Consider the following 15,438-nt stretch of genomic DNA (forward strand, 5'->3'; position numbering starts at 1 on the left):
GCATTCCTATGCCCGTCGGAAAGCCGTCGGCCTTTTTTACGCGTGTGTGTGTGTGTGTTTGGAGTGTGTGCTTGTGTTTGTGATTGTGACAACCGGGATCAAAAGTCTTTCCTAGAGATCTGCACGTTGCCTGTGCTGTGCATGGAATGTATCTCCCGTCAAGACAGAAGCTGCGGCTACAGCAAAGGCAGAAATAAGCTAAAAACTCTATTTGGGGGAGTTTTGTGCAAACAGCATACCTCTCGATCTTGGATCAGTTTCGCAATTGCGTCCTTTCCTGCACAATGACAGAAGTGGCCATTCCCGCTTCAGTAATGGTGAGTGAGTTTTTGTACCTATAGGCTGTGGATTTAAAAAGTGGAAGAATGTATGTTAATTATCAAAATGTGTTCTTGTAAATTAGGTTTATTTTTGCTTTGCTTCACAGCGCTGCAATACTTTCAAAGTAAGCTGTAACGTTATCTGACTTCAATTGAGGATTTTGTTCGGCAAAATCAAACGCAGATTACCTTTTGGTTTGTTAGCGGGCAGGTACAACGTGAAAATGTAGGTGTACTTTTCGTGATTCCACCGACGATCCAACGTTGCTGCTGATGGCAGCTCTAACTGGAACATTGTAGAAATTTGAAATGATAAGATATCGTTTTGTAAGATTTTTTGCAAATATCAGTCCGCAGAGTACGCAGTGATATTGAAGCCCAACACGGGCTCTGAAGCCCTATGGCTACATAATGGCAAGGCCACAAATCTATCTATCTATCTATCTATCTATCTATCTATCTATCTATCTATCTATCTATCTATCTATCTATCGTGATGCAAAAAAACCGGTGGATACAATTCTTCTGACATACTGTTGCCAACCGTAACGCTGAAAACATATTTTATATGATTGCTTTTTATTTCACTGGGTATCTGCCAGGTGGAAAAAGGAAAAGCAGAAGTCAGTGTGGAGAGCATAGAAGTGACCAATAGCTTAAGAAAAACAAAGATTTTTGGAAACTGTATGTAATGCTGATTTATGAAGGTAACTGCTTGAATTATATGTGCTGTATAGGCTCATATTATGTTTGGAGGCCACTGGTGGAACTTGGGGATTTTTCACCATTAATCTTTTTTCCTCATATCTGAATTCTTTAGTCTGCATTTTAATCTGTGTCTACCTGCCCCCCCCATACCCCAATACACAAGCACACACACAGACACACACACACACACACACACACACATAGTTTGTTTCTTTTGTTATCTCGAACTCCATCTCCTCTTTTCTTTCCTTTTCCAGCAGTCACAGCTCATTTCACCATACAAGAAGATATGTGTGCTTTAGTAAACCCGTCCACTAGCTCACTGTCTCCCCTTGTCTCGCTGTCATATCCGGCCCTGTGGAAACCAAACATGAGTTGATCCCCTGCATGTGGCAGTTAAAGTAATCTGGGCTTTTCCACAGACACACACACCCTCACTAGAAATTCAACTTACATTTCCTCCAGCTTTGAGTCAGCTGCAAAAACAATGGACTTTTTTTCCTGTCATCTAGCACTTTGCTAAAAGACTGCAAAACTGCCAGTAGGGATGTGAGAGAGTTTGAGCGTGACAGATATTTGTGCTGTTTAACAAGCGGCTCACAGACACGTTTTAATCGGCTTTCAGCGGTTTTAACCAAAACAAATGCAAACACACAACAGCAATGCAAACCAAGGACAAGGGATGCACATTATTAAGCATACAGTATTTTGAAAAGCCATGTATATATGAATGCATGAGGAACATTTTAATCTGATTTAAAATGTTATTGAAGACATTACTGCAAACATACTGTTTACCAAGGACAAGGGAGGACGATAACCCTGAATTGCCCCATATGAAGGACACTGAGAGAGGGACTCCATATTAAATAGCATCTGTGATACAATGCTGGCTTTGTCAGGTGGGAGGAGGAGAGGGTCATGCTGGAATGTAAGGGGAGGGGATGGAGAAAGACAGAAGAGAGAAATATAACTAGGCAAAGCACTGAAAGCATTTTTAGACAAATACAACATAGCTGATGTTAAGTTGTGTAAGACTGAGACCACCCTCAGCTCCACTTTTTGGTCAAGTTTGTACCACAGATTGTAACCATCACAAGCTGCCTATCTTTAAGGCCAACACTACCACAGAAGAAAAAGATGGCAAAAACAAATATATGCATTAAAATGATGAAAGAACCATCCTGATGGCGCACTTCTCCCACCATTTTTGAAGTTTTCAGCTAGAAAGCAAAAGCCTGTGAATTACCCCAAACTGCTTATTCATAGATGCAAATAATAATAATTTTTTTAATATCCCAACTGCCATTCATCAACTGAGCCAGAGGACCTGAGAAAAAAATGTAATGTTATGGTTCTCCCTATCTAAATTGCCCAAGCCAGTTCATGATGGCAATATGCTCACAATACTATGAAAACCATAACATTTGATTTGGCCTTTTCAAACAGACATATTGTGCACTAGCTTTTCCAACTAGTGCACTAAAGAGTTGTTCTAACATTGGAACATTTTTGAGAGCAGGACCTTTCCTGTGAATGTGGGTTTGAGAATGCTGTCTGCAGTAACATACAGCAGCTGTGATGAGGAAAGTAACTGAAAGAGAAGGAAATGCAAAAACCGTTTAAAGCAAATACAAAAAGAGGAAGAAGTTGACAGAGGAAAGCAAGGATGGGATGGAGAAAATAAAAATGACCCAGCTGCAACAGTCTGAGAATGCTGAGTCTTTCCACTTGGTTTTATGAGTCCTCTCTCTCTTCTACCTTCCACTGCTATCTTCTTTTTCATTACCCCACACTACCCTCTCATCTCCTTTTCTGTTTCCAGATGCAGGGCAAACAAAGCATTTCGGGGAGACTCAGCTGTTTTACAGATGGGATCAAAGACAAATTGTGTGTGCTTGTGCCTTTCTTCCATTTTGTGCACGCTATATTGTGCATTTGTGAGGTCAGTTCAGTCACTTTCCAATAGAAGGTTTATTTTAAATCTGGGATTAAAATTTTTATTAAAAAAGTAAGTGGGAGGATGTGTGCTTGGAATGTTTTCCTATGGGCAATATTTTCTCAGTGTTTCATATCATTGTGTAGAAATCTTCGACTTATACATTTACTGTATTAGACTTTCTTTGAGTCAGCTTGGTATGTATTTCTGTATTTCCCACATTAGATTCTGGCAGAAGACCTCCTATGCTTGAATCTGGTTTCAAGCATAGTACATCCCATTACTGAGTAGAGAACTTTATATCCATCCTTACGTGACTTTTTTGTAGTTTGATAAACATGATACACATTTATTTTTTTAAGTTATATTTGAAATGAGCAAGTCTTTGCCTTGACACCAAACATTATACAAATATGGGTGAAAATGTGATGTACTGTTAAGACAATCTAGGAGCAGAGACATGTATGCAACAAAGAATTAGGAAACAAACAAGGACACTTAAACACTGAGTGCTTGTTTAGTTTGAGTACAGTTTGGGAAATGTTGGTTAAGATTGTTTAACTAAGGATAAAGAACCATCATGCTTTTTTTTTTGCACGGCATTAGTTTTCATCCTCCATGCTCAGTTTTTACGGGACTCTGTCTCTGTACATATACGTATATCATTCAGTAATCCCATACTTTAGCTTTCACATCTTAATTCCCTGATAGCAAAGTGACTGCTGTTGGAATCAAACACCATGAAGATGAAAGCGCTGGAGTCTGGATACTCAGAATGGGGGTTGACACACTTCACTGCTCTGCTTTAACTAGAGTAAACATGGCCACAGACATGTCTTGACCCGCCTAAGCCAGAGCTCACCTGGTAAAAGAAGGTGAAGGCGGAAGGGGGCTTTGAAAACAAAAAGAACCACAGAAAGACAAAGAAGAGGAATGATGGGATAGAGTGAGCCATTTCTGAAAGAACAAGTCAAGGGAGAGTCAAGAAGGTGGGAATAGACTTCAAGGAGCGTGTGTAGGAATGCAAGGTACTGAGGCCTTCACACATAAAAGGGTCTTTGAAATGCACTTCTGCCTAATTTTCAGCAAGCTTCTGTGACCTTTATTCAGCTGATGTTGCCATCACACACTGAGTATTTGCTTTGTCTACAGCAAGGACAAAAATCGGTAGAATGTGGGCCGATACCTTGGTGCGATTGCAAAAAGAACTGGTGTGTGACTTTATTTGTAGATTTTTGTGTGTGGATAGGGGATGTAAGGGTGGCTGAACTGCTAGAATGTATGTGTGTGTGTGTGTGTGTGTGTGTGTGTGTGTGTGTGTGTGTGTGTGTGTGTGTGTGTGTGTGTGTGTGTGAGCAATGATGGTGTCCAAGCAGTAAAGGAAGTGATCTCAGGGCGGAAACTTAGCGCTGAATTAGAGGAAGTGCAGAGCTGACTTTGATTTGTGTTTCCCTTCATGGTGATTGGAGGAAAAGGCGAAAAGACAGGAGGAAAGAAGAAGGACAGGCAGGAAGAGGAGAAGCCAAGAAGGCCGCCTAGTATGGAAAACAGATTAAATGCAAAAGAGGCCTCGAGAGAAAGGAAGGAATCACTGAAATCATTAAAGCAATGACACATTAGGATTTGAAAGAGGAAGGGAGAAAAGGAAATGACAGGAGCAGGAAAATGACATGTGGTTGTGATAGTTTCTTATATGCTGTAATCATCTCTGCATGGTGAGAAGCATTTAAGTCATCCACTGGTGTGTGTGTGCGTGCATGTTTGTGTTTTTGATTGTGTGTGTGGACACAAATACAGTAGTAGCAAGACTGTTTTCTTCTTCTTCTTCTCTGTTAAATTACAGAGTACTCCGTGGGCTGTTTTTGGCACACGATCTGAGTGTGTTTCCTCAAACATACACATTCACATATTTTGGGCATTTTTTGATTTAGTTTTCTTTTATCTCCACTTCACAGTTTGTCATAGCGTTCCTTTATTTTTCTTGTACTTTACCTCGTTTTTTTTCCATTGCATCACACATATTCCCACCATTAGGGAATGCTTGGACTTCAACATTGAGTCCATACAAAATAAGAACAGTCAAAATTAAACCACTCTCACAGTCACTGCAGTTTTGCTGTGAGATAGATGCTTGAGGAAATATGCCCAAATACAAAGTTTATCACCCTGGGAGCATAGCTGAGCTCAATCTGCCTGTTAGATTAGGAGATGCCTTGCTTATGACATAATTTGAACTGTGCCATACTGTTTGATAAATGCTGAACAGGACTTAGAAAATGGTAAGAAGTGGGTTTTGTGTGAAGGAAGACATTGCAGCTTCAATTACATATATATTATATTTTAATGGAGCACATTCTGAATATTTCTCATCAGCATGCTTATTTGCATGTTAACATTTTTTGGTGACAATAAAAATTTCAGGTGATATAAAATTAAGAAGAATTATTCACTGGCCACCATGAATATCCACCCAAGTCATGGTCAGGATTTAAAGTCATGCAACCTGGGTAAATGATGTGCACTTGCTTTGTCACTGCCAAGGCCGTGCACAAGCACAAGCTTTGCTGTGTATTTACTTTAAGTAGTATACTGCTCATAGCATGCACAGAGAAACTCAGTTACCTTATTAGTTACTCTGTATCTCTCTTTATCCAGACACATTCATTGCAGCAGAGTGATGGCAGACTTTAACAGTTTGTGGGAAGTCTGCTTTCATGAAACATTTCTCTCATTTCTCCCCACTGCGAAAAAAAAAACTATTTTCCTCTCATTTTCTACTTGGAACATTTTCAAAATCAGAGTTCATTTCACGTGGCAGCTGGGTAAGCTGTGGGCAGTTTTTTCCCCTTCTTTTCATTTTTTTCTTTTCTTTTTTTGTGTGGTTTCTTTATTTGAGTGTTTCTATGTTTGATCATTCCACGCAGGTCATTCCCAAGTTTTGTCATAATTGTGTACACTGCTACATGTCTGGATTGTTTTTGTTTACATTTATGTGTCTGCCTGAATGTGTACACAGGAATCGGAGATGATGTTTCAACCAGAGTCCGATCAGATCTCTCCAGGTGAACCTAAGGTCAGAATACACACAGACACAGGAAAACACATATGCACACATTCACAAGTTTTATGTGGTTTTTGAACAAATCCAGCATGAACACAGTCGCACAATGGCACATTCATTTTAGTCTTATGACTATAAAGTGTGTTTTTAAAATGACCTTTGCACTGACTCTTGCTTGTAGTCTCCGCCCCTGGACCTGATCGACACAGGGAAAGGACTAAAAGTCCAGACAGCAACTCCTCATCTGGTTAGCCTGGGCAGTGGGAGACTGAGTGTGGCTATTACTGTTCTGCCACTGAAAGAGGGTAACGCACACAAAAAACCCCAGACACAATTTACAGTAAATACACAAACTCAGCATGGGCAGGTTATTAAGTCAGTAGCCACAATTTTTCACATTCATTCCTAATGTAGCACATCCTCACAGCTTCAAATGTTAATTCAACTTAATTTTATTTATATAGCTTTGAATCAAAGCAACAGATATCTCAAGGTGTTTTGTATCAGATGTCCCTATAAGCAAGCACGTGGTGGACAGTGGGAAAGAAAAAATCCCTTTTAACAGGAAGAAACCTCCAGCAGAACCACCTTCAGGGAGGGCTGTCTGTCCGTCATGACCGGTTGAGGATGAGGGCATGGAGACAGGACAAAGGACACACAAGGACACACTGTGGAAGACAGCCAGAGATTAATATTGACTAATGATTACGCAGAAGAATAAAATGGAAAGGGGGTTACTCCCACTAGGTTTATATCTGGGACTCTCCACCATTTGACCTTAGAACTGAAGAAGCTTCTCGGATGAGAGGTGAAAGGTCTTCAAGCAACTTAAAGAAGTCCAGACGCTTTTCTTTGCAAGCTCCTTTGACTACGATGACCTGGATGACTGAGAACCTTCACAGACAAAATGGAAAGCCCTTTATTGTCATTATACATGTACAACAAAATTGTGGGTGCTCCACATCAACTGTGCCAGAAAAAAAATATAAATAAAATATAAGTAGTAGACAGCAGGAATCAACAGCAAAAAGAAGAAATATATACAAACCAAGAGAAATATATACAAAAATAAGAGAAAGGCACACATTAGAGAAGTAAAAGAGAGTTTAAAAAAAGGTGAGTGAAGAAGAAACACTCAATACAATTATGGGAAGCCCCTAGCAGCTTAGACCTATTGCAGCACTAAGGAGAGGTTTGGGATCACTTGATCCAGCCTATATGCTAAGCTTTACAAAGAAAAGTTTTAAGCCTAATCTTAAAAGTAGACCGGGTGTCTGTCTCCTTAATCCAAACTGGGACCTGGTCCCATCGAAGAGGGGCCTGTTCGGGTTGCTGTAGCCCTGTTTTTTCCGGTCTGCATGTCAAGTATCCTTGGGCAAGATACTAACCCCAAGTTGCTCTCCGATGCATCCATTGCAGTGTGAATGTAGTTAGACAGCACAAAGTATAGAGAAAGGGCTTGTGTGACTGGGTGAATGTGGCATGTTGTATAGAGCGCTTTGAGTACTCTGGGAGAGTAGAAAAGCGCTATATTTGAAAGCTGAAGGGTCTGCCTCCCTTCTAGGAACAGCATGTAAACCTGCAGTCTGAGAGCAAAATGCTCTGTTATGAGGGTCAATATGGCACATTCAGATCTTTAAGATGAGATGGGTCGTGATTATTCAAGACCCTGCTTGTGAGAGAAAGGATTTTGAATTTGATTCTGAATTTAGCAGAGAGCTAATGAAGAGAAGCCGCTATGGGAGAAATATGCCCTCTCTTTCTAGTCCCTGTCAGCACTCTTTGCCCTACCTTTGCCCACCTTTTCCCACTCTTTTTCTCCCAAATATTGGCCCTTTTCCCAGGACAAGTCACTTCATTTCTGTGGTTACTGCAGAAGTGAGTTGGGGGGTGATGCTGTGGAAAAGTGATACTGTGTCAAACATTGAGCCAGTGCATATTTATACAAGTTATTCAATCCAATTCCATGGTTACTGTTGCTTATTAACATTCATTCATTGTCATGTGTTGGTTAAGGCACAGCCTGAACCCACAGTTAGCCATGAAAAAATGAAGAGAATGCTTTGGCAACAGAGTACAACCCAAACAACAGTAACACAAATGACACACATCGCGTGGTTTCATGACTCTGTTTCATGCAGCAGAGCAAGCGCACTTGCTTTATTAAATCCAGAGATTTTATTTGGAATGTTCACTGCTATTTATATCAGGCCAGTATACAGTTTTTTCCATAACAAACAACTGACTACAATTAATAAAACACACTATATTAGTTCCTGTACTGTAAGGGTGGAGTATTATAGTTATTCATACTTCCTCTACTATCAGCTATCCGCAGGTTTCTAGAATTTCTCACCCTCTAACACACACACACACACACACACACACACACACACACACACACGCACACGCACACACACACATCAATTCAGCAAGCCACAGGTTTCACAGCTTCATTACTCATTCAGGTAGTATTATAAATCAAAGTGAAGTGAGAGGCACACTTGTACTAGTGATTATTATTTATTAGCCCGAAGACAGGACACTGAATACTAATACAAACTGACAGGCATTATATTAAAAGCTTTAAAAGACACCAAATATCTGCCCTTACAAGCATTACAGTGATAACTCTCATTCATAAACTTCTTGCATAGATCACAGGGCTCTGATTATACCCCAGTGAGCCAGAGAAGTCTTTTTACTTGTCTTGTCTTCTCTTTGCAATGAGAACAGTGCACACTGCATTTTATATGAATGGATTTGACACTTAACCCTTAGTCGGGGTTAATGCAGAAATAAACTTACAAACAGTACAAGGGCAGACCTTGACGTCAGAGTCAGCTTTGTGACATTTCCACTTCATCATCGCTGCCCACTGCTTTGACACACACTTTGAAGAATGCTAAGAATGTGAATAAGACCTTTTAGGAAAACTGCGTTTGTACTCCACAATGTGTCTGCATGATAACAGCATTAGATATAAGACCCGTTAATTATGACTCACACCACCTATATAGACATGATAAGTCTAATTCTATCCCCTATATTTATATATTCTACTGATTGCAAAAAAATGTGTTTCTTTATGTTTCAGGGGTAACACGCATAGGCACAGAAGATGCTCCAATTCCTCAGGATATTACCATTCAAGGACCTGGCATCGAGGCAGAGCATTGTCTAATCATCAATGAAGGTCTGTGTTGGTTCACTTTCTCTGAAATGACGTCATAATTTTGGCAGGCCCCAGAATAAACACAGCTCTATTGTCTTTTCCACACTGGCAAGAGTGCTTACATCTTTACAGCATGTCGTGGGAAAGGGGAAATGACTCCTCCTTTCATTAGCAAGCTTTTAATCTTTGTTTTTGAATCCTAAAATATTACTTCAAGTAAAATCCACTGAAAGCAAATCTGTGATTATATTTGGCATTTAGAAGATCTGCTCAATACCATCCCAAGTGCAATCATTGTTATTTTGTTTTTAGAAGATTATTCTGACAAAACAGCAGCGGAAGAATAATAAACTTTCTCAATCCTCTAAAGCCTAAAATTCTAATAATGTAAGAAAAGAAATATACTGTTTAAAATGAATATAAGACTGAGAAAGCCATCGAGCTGGATACCTGTTGGGCTTTTTATAGAATAGCTGTGAGGAGAAGGGAGGAACTGGATTATTAATTACGCTGTTGTTTTTGTTCTTGTGTGAAGCTTTGTTTTAATTAAAGTAAATCTCAATAGTGAGTACCTTTTATTAACAGGGGATATTGCATGCTTTCAGAGGATGCCGTGTAGGAGCGGGATGATTAAGGCAGTTATCTCATGTCGGAGTGTAATGTTGGAGTGAATGGTAGTTCACTGTTACTCATTTCCCCTGACTATCTCCTCATTATCAACAGGAGGGGTGGTGACCCTGGACCCCTGTGGCCACCTCTGCAGTCTTGATGGAGTCCAGGTCACTGTACCAACACCACTCACTCAGGGTAAACTCTACACGCACACATGCGCACAGTGTAGGTCAGCCTGCTCTCAGGAAAAGCCTGTATACTGCACATTGGTATCAGCATACATGAGGATACAGGCCTTTTCACATACACACACTTTGAGATATTGCCATCTACTGGTCCTTATTAGTACTGGAGTTAATTGAAAGTTGACTTCATTGCTGACTGAGATACTTAGTATTTCATAACTGGTGTGCAACAGAGAGACAGTGGTTAGTTTTCTGGGGGGGGGTTCTTTTTTGGATTGGTTAACTCACATTCCAGTCTATCTGTGTGACTCATATGGGCACAGTTGAGTTTCTTCATGCAAACAACAGGTTGTGCAATATGTTTGTGTCCATGTACATCTACACACATGTAGTCATGTGAGTGTATTGATGCATTTCGGTATGTTTGTGTGTGTGTCTGTGTGTGTGTGTATCTTTGGGTAATTCGTAGTGGTTTGGAACAGCTAGCTCCTACAATGAGTCACAGCTTCCAGCAACTGCAGAGCATGCAAACCCTTTGGATTGTTATTGGAGACTGCAGAATGTTCTCAAAAAAAGAAAAGAAAAAAAGAAAGTGTAGTCACCCAAAGTTAAATGGATCTCTCTTCTTATCTTGTTCTTCATGCCCGCCTACGTAGACGTGTCTATATTTTGTCTGCGAGTATCTTAATCTGTCTATCTCTGGCCTTTCTTCCCTCTATTCTTTTCACTTCTCTGAATTGCTCCGTCATTTATTCAGTCACAGTATGCTCTCCCATTTTCTCCACAGCTTTGTCCTTCTTTCACCTTTCCCTGTCCTACTTAAAATGACAAGCAGCACACTCACTTGTCTGTCCTTTCTGTTTACAGTTTTCTCCTTTTTCTTGTGCCCTGGAAAAGGCCTGGACGGTTTAAGTTAAACATTGACAGGCCTATTTAACTTCCCGCTGTGCCTGGCTGACTCAAATATTGACATCATCTTGGTGGGTCCACACACAAGGCTGAGGCACAGCAAAATAGCAGGGGTGGGGAAAAGAGACTAAAAAAACAAGACAGGGTTAAAAAGTCAGAAGAGTACGCGTAGGAAAACGATAGTAAAAAAGGAAAAAGATTGAGAGCATCTTTTATCCACTGGCCTCAGTTGCTCTGGGTTGAGTTGGTCGAACCACATACACAGACACTCATGCACACTAGTCTGGAGATGATTAGCTGTGTTTAGGAAATGATCTGTTCTGTATTTTGGAATTCAGAGCTTGATCTGGAATCACATCAGCTGGAGGACACTTGTAGAGTAGCAATATGTTTATTCAACAGAGGTGGAAACGACAAAGGAAATCATTGTTGAGGAAGAAAGCCGCTGACAAACAAACTCCACAAGTACATTGTTAGTTTATTAATAAGATCTGTTAACTGGAACATTACTGCTTTAGATCTGTTCCGTGTTTTTTTATTTTCCATTTGTCCAAGATTTCCACGTTGTTAGTTTTTCAGTTCACATTTCAGTGGATTTGTAGTCATAAAACTAAGTCTCTCAACATTTACACTGGAAGGGAGCAGATGCAAATCTATGCTGCTGCACAAAACACAGGATGCTCTAATATCTGCTCTCTTGTTTTATCTTATTTTACTGTGTGCACAGGATGATCGCAGGATAAAGGGCAAAGTAGCTGTCCACGGGTTCGTGTCATGGTAGAAATGCTTGCAAATGAAGCATCTAAGCAAAACAGACTAACAACCTTTAACCCAGACAGGAAAGCACAGTCCTCCCTCTTATTTTATTTTTTTCTTATTTACTTTTTGACGTTATCTTTCTCAGTCAATACCTTCCACTTGCATACTGCATACCGTTTCTATGCTGTTTTATCATGAAGTCTAAGCAGTCACTTCTTCATTTTAGACTCAGTAAGTCCGACTCTACACACTATACCTGCTTTAAGGATAAACCAGCGGAGTGATTTTCATAGCAAAGAGCTGTTGAAGAGGTAGGTAGACAAAGAAAGCTTTAGAGGTGGGGGTGGAGGGGGGTGTCTATTAAAGACCTCATTGCCGAATTGTCTTTGAACTAACCGACTACACACAGGGGTCGTGGCGGGTAATGCTGTTACATTAAGCTGGTCTTTAGTCACGTGCACTCATCAGTTTGCTCTTTACAGTGTCACTTCGGTGTAAGAAACCATCACTCGTTATATTTACCGTGTTATAACTTATTCCCTGTGGTTATTTATTGACCTGTCCTTATCCTCCTCCCCCTTTTTTACCGACATTTGGTACAGTCCCGGGTTCTCGTGGATGGTAAATCAGTGAACCAACTTTCTTCCACACTGAGTCAAGAGGAGGCGGAACATCACGGAGGAGGGAGGCAGCACAGAGGCGGACAGTGGTGCTGATATATAATCTGTCTGTATCTGTTTTGCCCGTGAGGGAGAAGTTTTTGTAGTTCTTGTCATGATAAGACGCTGAAGGAAAACAAATAGCTCGAAAAGGTTTGTAACGGATTTTATTTGCTTTAGAAGTAAAGTAACGTTGTAATTTACTCAGCCTTTGTGTTAGCAAACCTCTGCTTTACTGAACTTTATCCATCTGAAGCACTTTGTGTTACACAATGTTTCAGAAACTGTTGTAAGAGTTGGGAAATATTTTAGAATGAAAAACACACGTCGAGCTTTAAACTATGACGTAGGCTGTTTCTCTGTATATCTAGCCTATTTAATGTGAGGATGAGAAACGCAATTCATAGCTTATATTCCACTTTCACTTATAATATCATCATACTGCTTGGGCATCTGTTTGTTTATGTATGTGCTAAGGGAAATACCTCTTTACTCTGAAGCATATGCAGCATGCTCTTTGGACTGAATGACCAGTGATCCCGGCGTTAAAGTTATCAATCGATTTGTGTACTGGCTTATTTACAGAAAGCACACTAGTGAGCACTTGTGCCAGCCAGGGTAAACAGCATTTGCTCAGCAGCTTGATATAAAGGTAAAAAGTCTTTCTGATTGGTTAAAATGATTCAATTCAATTTGATTTTTTTAGTCTAAAGGTCAATAGTATTCACACTGTTACTGAACTGTTACCTGATGTGCTGATCTTTGCTTGTTGCTTGCTGGAAATGGCGAAACACTGTAATTATTGCACGGGTCAGTAAATCACGTGCACCATTATTACAGCAGGTTAGAGGTGTGATTCACCCGTGTTGCTCACTTGGTGGTTCGTTTTCTTATTTTTAGCCAGATTCTGGCAGTGTTCCATCACAGCTTCTTGTCTGCATCTTTTTAATGTAAATGAACTTTGTGTGCCTGTCTCGTGGTTATACCGGTAAGTTAGCTGGTGAGTTCACGTGCATGTGCCAGTGCAGATGTAATGTAGCTCATGGATAGAAAGGCAGACTCAGTGGTCAGGATACCTGACACCTGAAAATAAAACCTCCCTCTTTGTCACGGATGTTATTATCCTCACAAATCTTTCTGCCTGCCCACCCCCAGAACATTTGGATTTTGCTTTTTCCAGTTTTACACCGTAAAATGGATGAAATGTATCTTTTTTTTGTTCGCTTTATTCTTTTCTTTAAATACTTGGTGAGAAATACAGTTAAGTAGAGGGCTGTTAAGAGGTTATTCACAGGTCTGCATTCTTTGCTTGAGGGAAGTTGATTATTTGTTAATAAGATTTGAGATAGAGCAGACAGAAGGCAATCCTGAGTTTGTGAGGAGACAAATTAGGCCTGTGAGTGTGAGCATGTGAGAGACGGAATGACTAATCTGCTCTGACTCTCCTGAGAAACACCAGTCTGTCTTTTCATGGTGTTACCACTATGCCCTTGTGCCTGGGAGAGGGTTAATTTGTGGTTTTGAGGACAATTTCCTCTCCCACTGGGACCTGTTTGTGTGTGTATTCATTTCATGAGTGAATACATTCAGCCTGAGATTTAATGTCAACACCGTGCATATTCTAGGGATCATAACCAAGATAGCATTTGTCTAATATCTTTCAAATTTGGGGATAGTTTTAGTTGACCTTGCATCACCATTGTTGGGTATGATTGCCATGGATGTCACACCTGATCAAGTAGCAGGTAGCTGGGTTTCATGTGTTTGCACCTTTGAAATTGGTTTATTTTTCCTTGTAGCCTAATGGTCTCAAATTGGCAATTCCGCCTCTGATGTTAACCAAACAGAGAAGCAGATTTAAGTTTCTCCTCCCATAACATTGTGGCGAGAGAGCGCAGATCTACATGGGGACAGAAATTGGCTCCAGGCGTACAGCTCAGGCTCCATCTGCGTCCTCAAAGACTCTGAGGTCTGACTTTGTAGATTGCAAACTTTAAATTATCCCATAAATGTATATACAGGCTAATTTCAGCTTTTGTTGTTGCTGGAAAGGGTCTGCTCATATGTGTGTGTGCGGGGAAGAGTGCATGCATTGGGGGGAAGGGGGGGGGGGGGGGGGGGGGCAAACTTAATTTGCTGGTAAGCAAGTGAACACGTGAATGAGATTAGAGCAGTTTTTGTTGTGGATGGTGTCTCTGTCGATAGTGCACCCCCCCCACCGAAGTTATTAAAGACAGCAGACTTGTATCACAGATAAATTTAGATGTGAAATTTTTTTTCACATGGAGTTTGTTTGCCCTTGTTGTGTAGACTCGTATCTTCATAGCTATTTGTTTATGCTGGGGGTCGAAATGAGGAGAGAATAATTAAGAGTTACTTGCTAGCTAAGGACATGAGAGGAAATTAGAAAGACAGGAGGGTCGGGGCTTGTTAACAAATCAAGACGTCACACGTTACCATACACTTTAAAAGTGGCTATTGAGGGTAGGAAATTAGATTTTTACAAGCGCTGACTGCTGTGTGTGTGTGTGTGTTTGTTTGTGAGCCCATGTCTGTGTTTGCCGTTACGCTAAATACTGAGAGGTACTGGGATTCATTAGGCAGACCCTGTTACAAGGCATGTTCCAACACACACAGATAGATAGACGTTTTGAAGATTTACACCTTTACTCACGTCTGGCAAGGAGAAGCGCTTATTATTAGCTCTTACTCATACTCGCTGACACAGTGTGTGTGTGTTGCTCTCAGTCTCTTCACGGAGGCCCTACATCTTTTATCGGTCATGATCCCACTTCCTCACAGGTTGTGGCCAAACCTGCAAGCTCATGTTTATATAAGTATGGATTTGAGAGCTTCACAGTCCAGCTGTGCAGACTAAACATTTATTACACTGTTTTCGGGTGTGTGTGTGTGCCTGTGTTGCCCACTTCACATCACAGCCGCAATCGGATCTCCCCACTATGCTGAGAACTGGGTGTATTGAGAGGGGGGGGGGACTGCTTGTGAAATGCTCTAAGGTAATATCTAGACTGGCTCGACCTCTTTCATTTCAACTGTAATGCTCAATTCGGCTATTAATGCAGCTTTTCTGCCTGAGATGTTTATGAGACT

General features: G+C 40.7%; 1 protein-coding gene across 5 annotated transcripts in view; it reads left to right on the forward strand.

The window, feature by feature from the left end:
- Window positions 1-15,438, forward strand: part of phldb2b (pleckstrin homology-like domain, family B, member 2b) — a 37,715-nt gene continuing 22,277 nt past the window's right edge. For 3 of the 5 annotated variants that reach the window (XM_004546492.3, XM_004546494.3, XM_004546493.3), the window contains exons 1-5: window positions 1-317; window positions 5,984-6,040; window positions 6,210-6,333; window positions 9,126-9,224; window positions 9,927-10,010. In XM_004546492.3, coding sequence (XP_004546549.2) covers window positions 285-317; window positions 5,984-6,040; window positions 6,210-6,333; window positions 9,126-9,224; window positions 9,927-10,010 — 397 coding nt within the window. In that variant the 5' untranslated portion in view covers window positions 1-284. Of the gene's footprint in view, window positions 318-5,983; window positions 6,041-6,209; window positions 6,334-9,125; window positions 9,225-9,926; window positions 10,011-11,871; window positions 11,980-12,303; window positions 12,481-15,438 lie in introns of those variants that run through there. The other 2 variants (XM_076888081.1, XM_004546495.3) reach the window with 2 other exon arrangements.

Source organism: Maylandia zebra, linkage group LG9 (genome assembly GCF_041146795.1).
Source record: "Maylandia zebra isolate NMK-2024a linkage group LG9, Mzebra_GT3a, whole genome shotgun sequence".
NCBI lineage: Eukaryota > Metazoa > Chordata > Actinopteri > Cichliformes > Cichlidae > Maylandia > Maylandia zebra.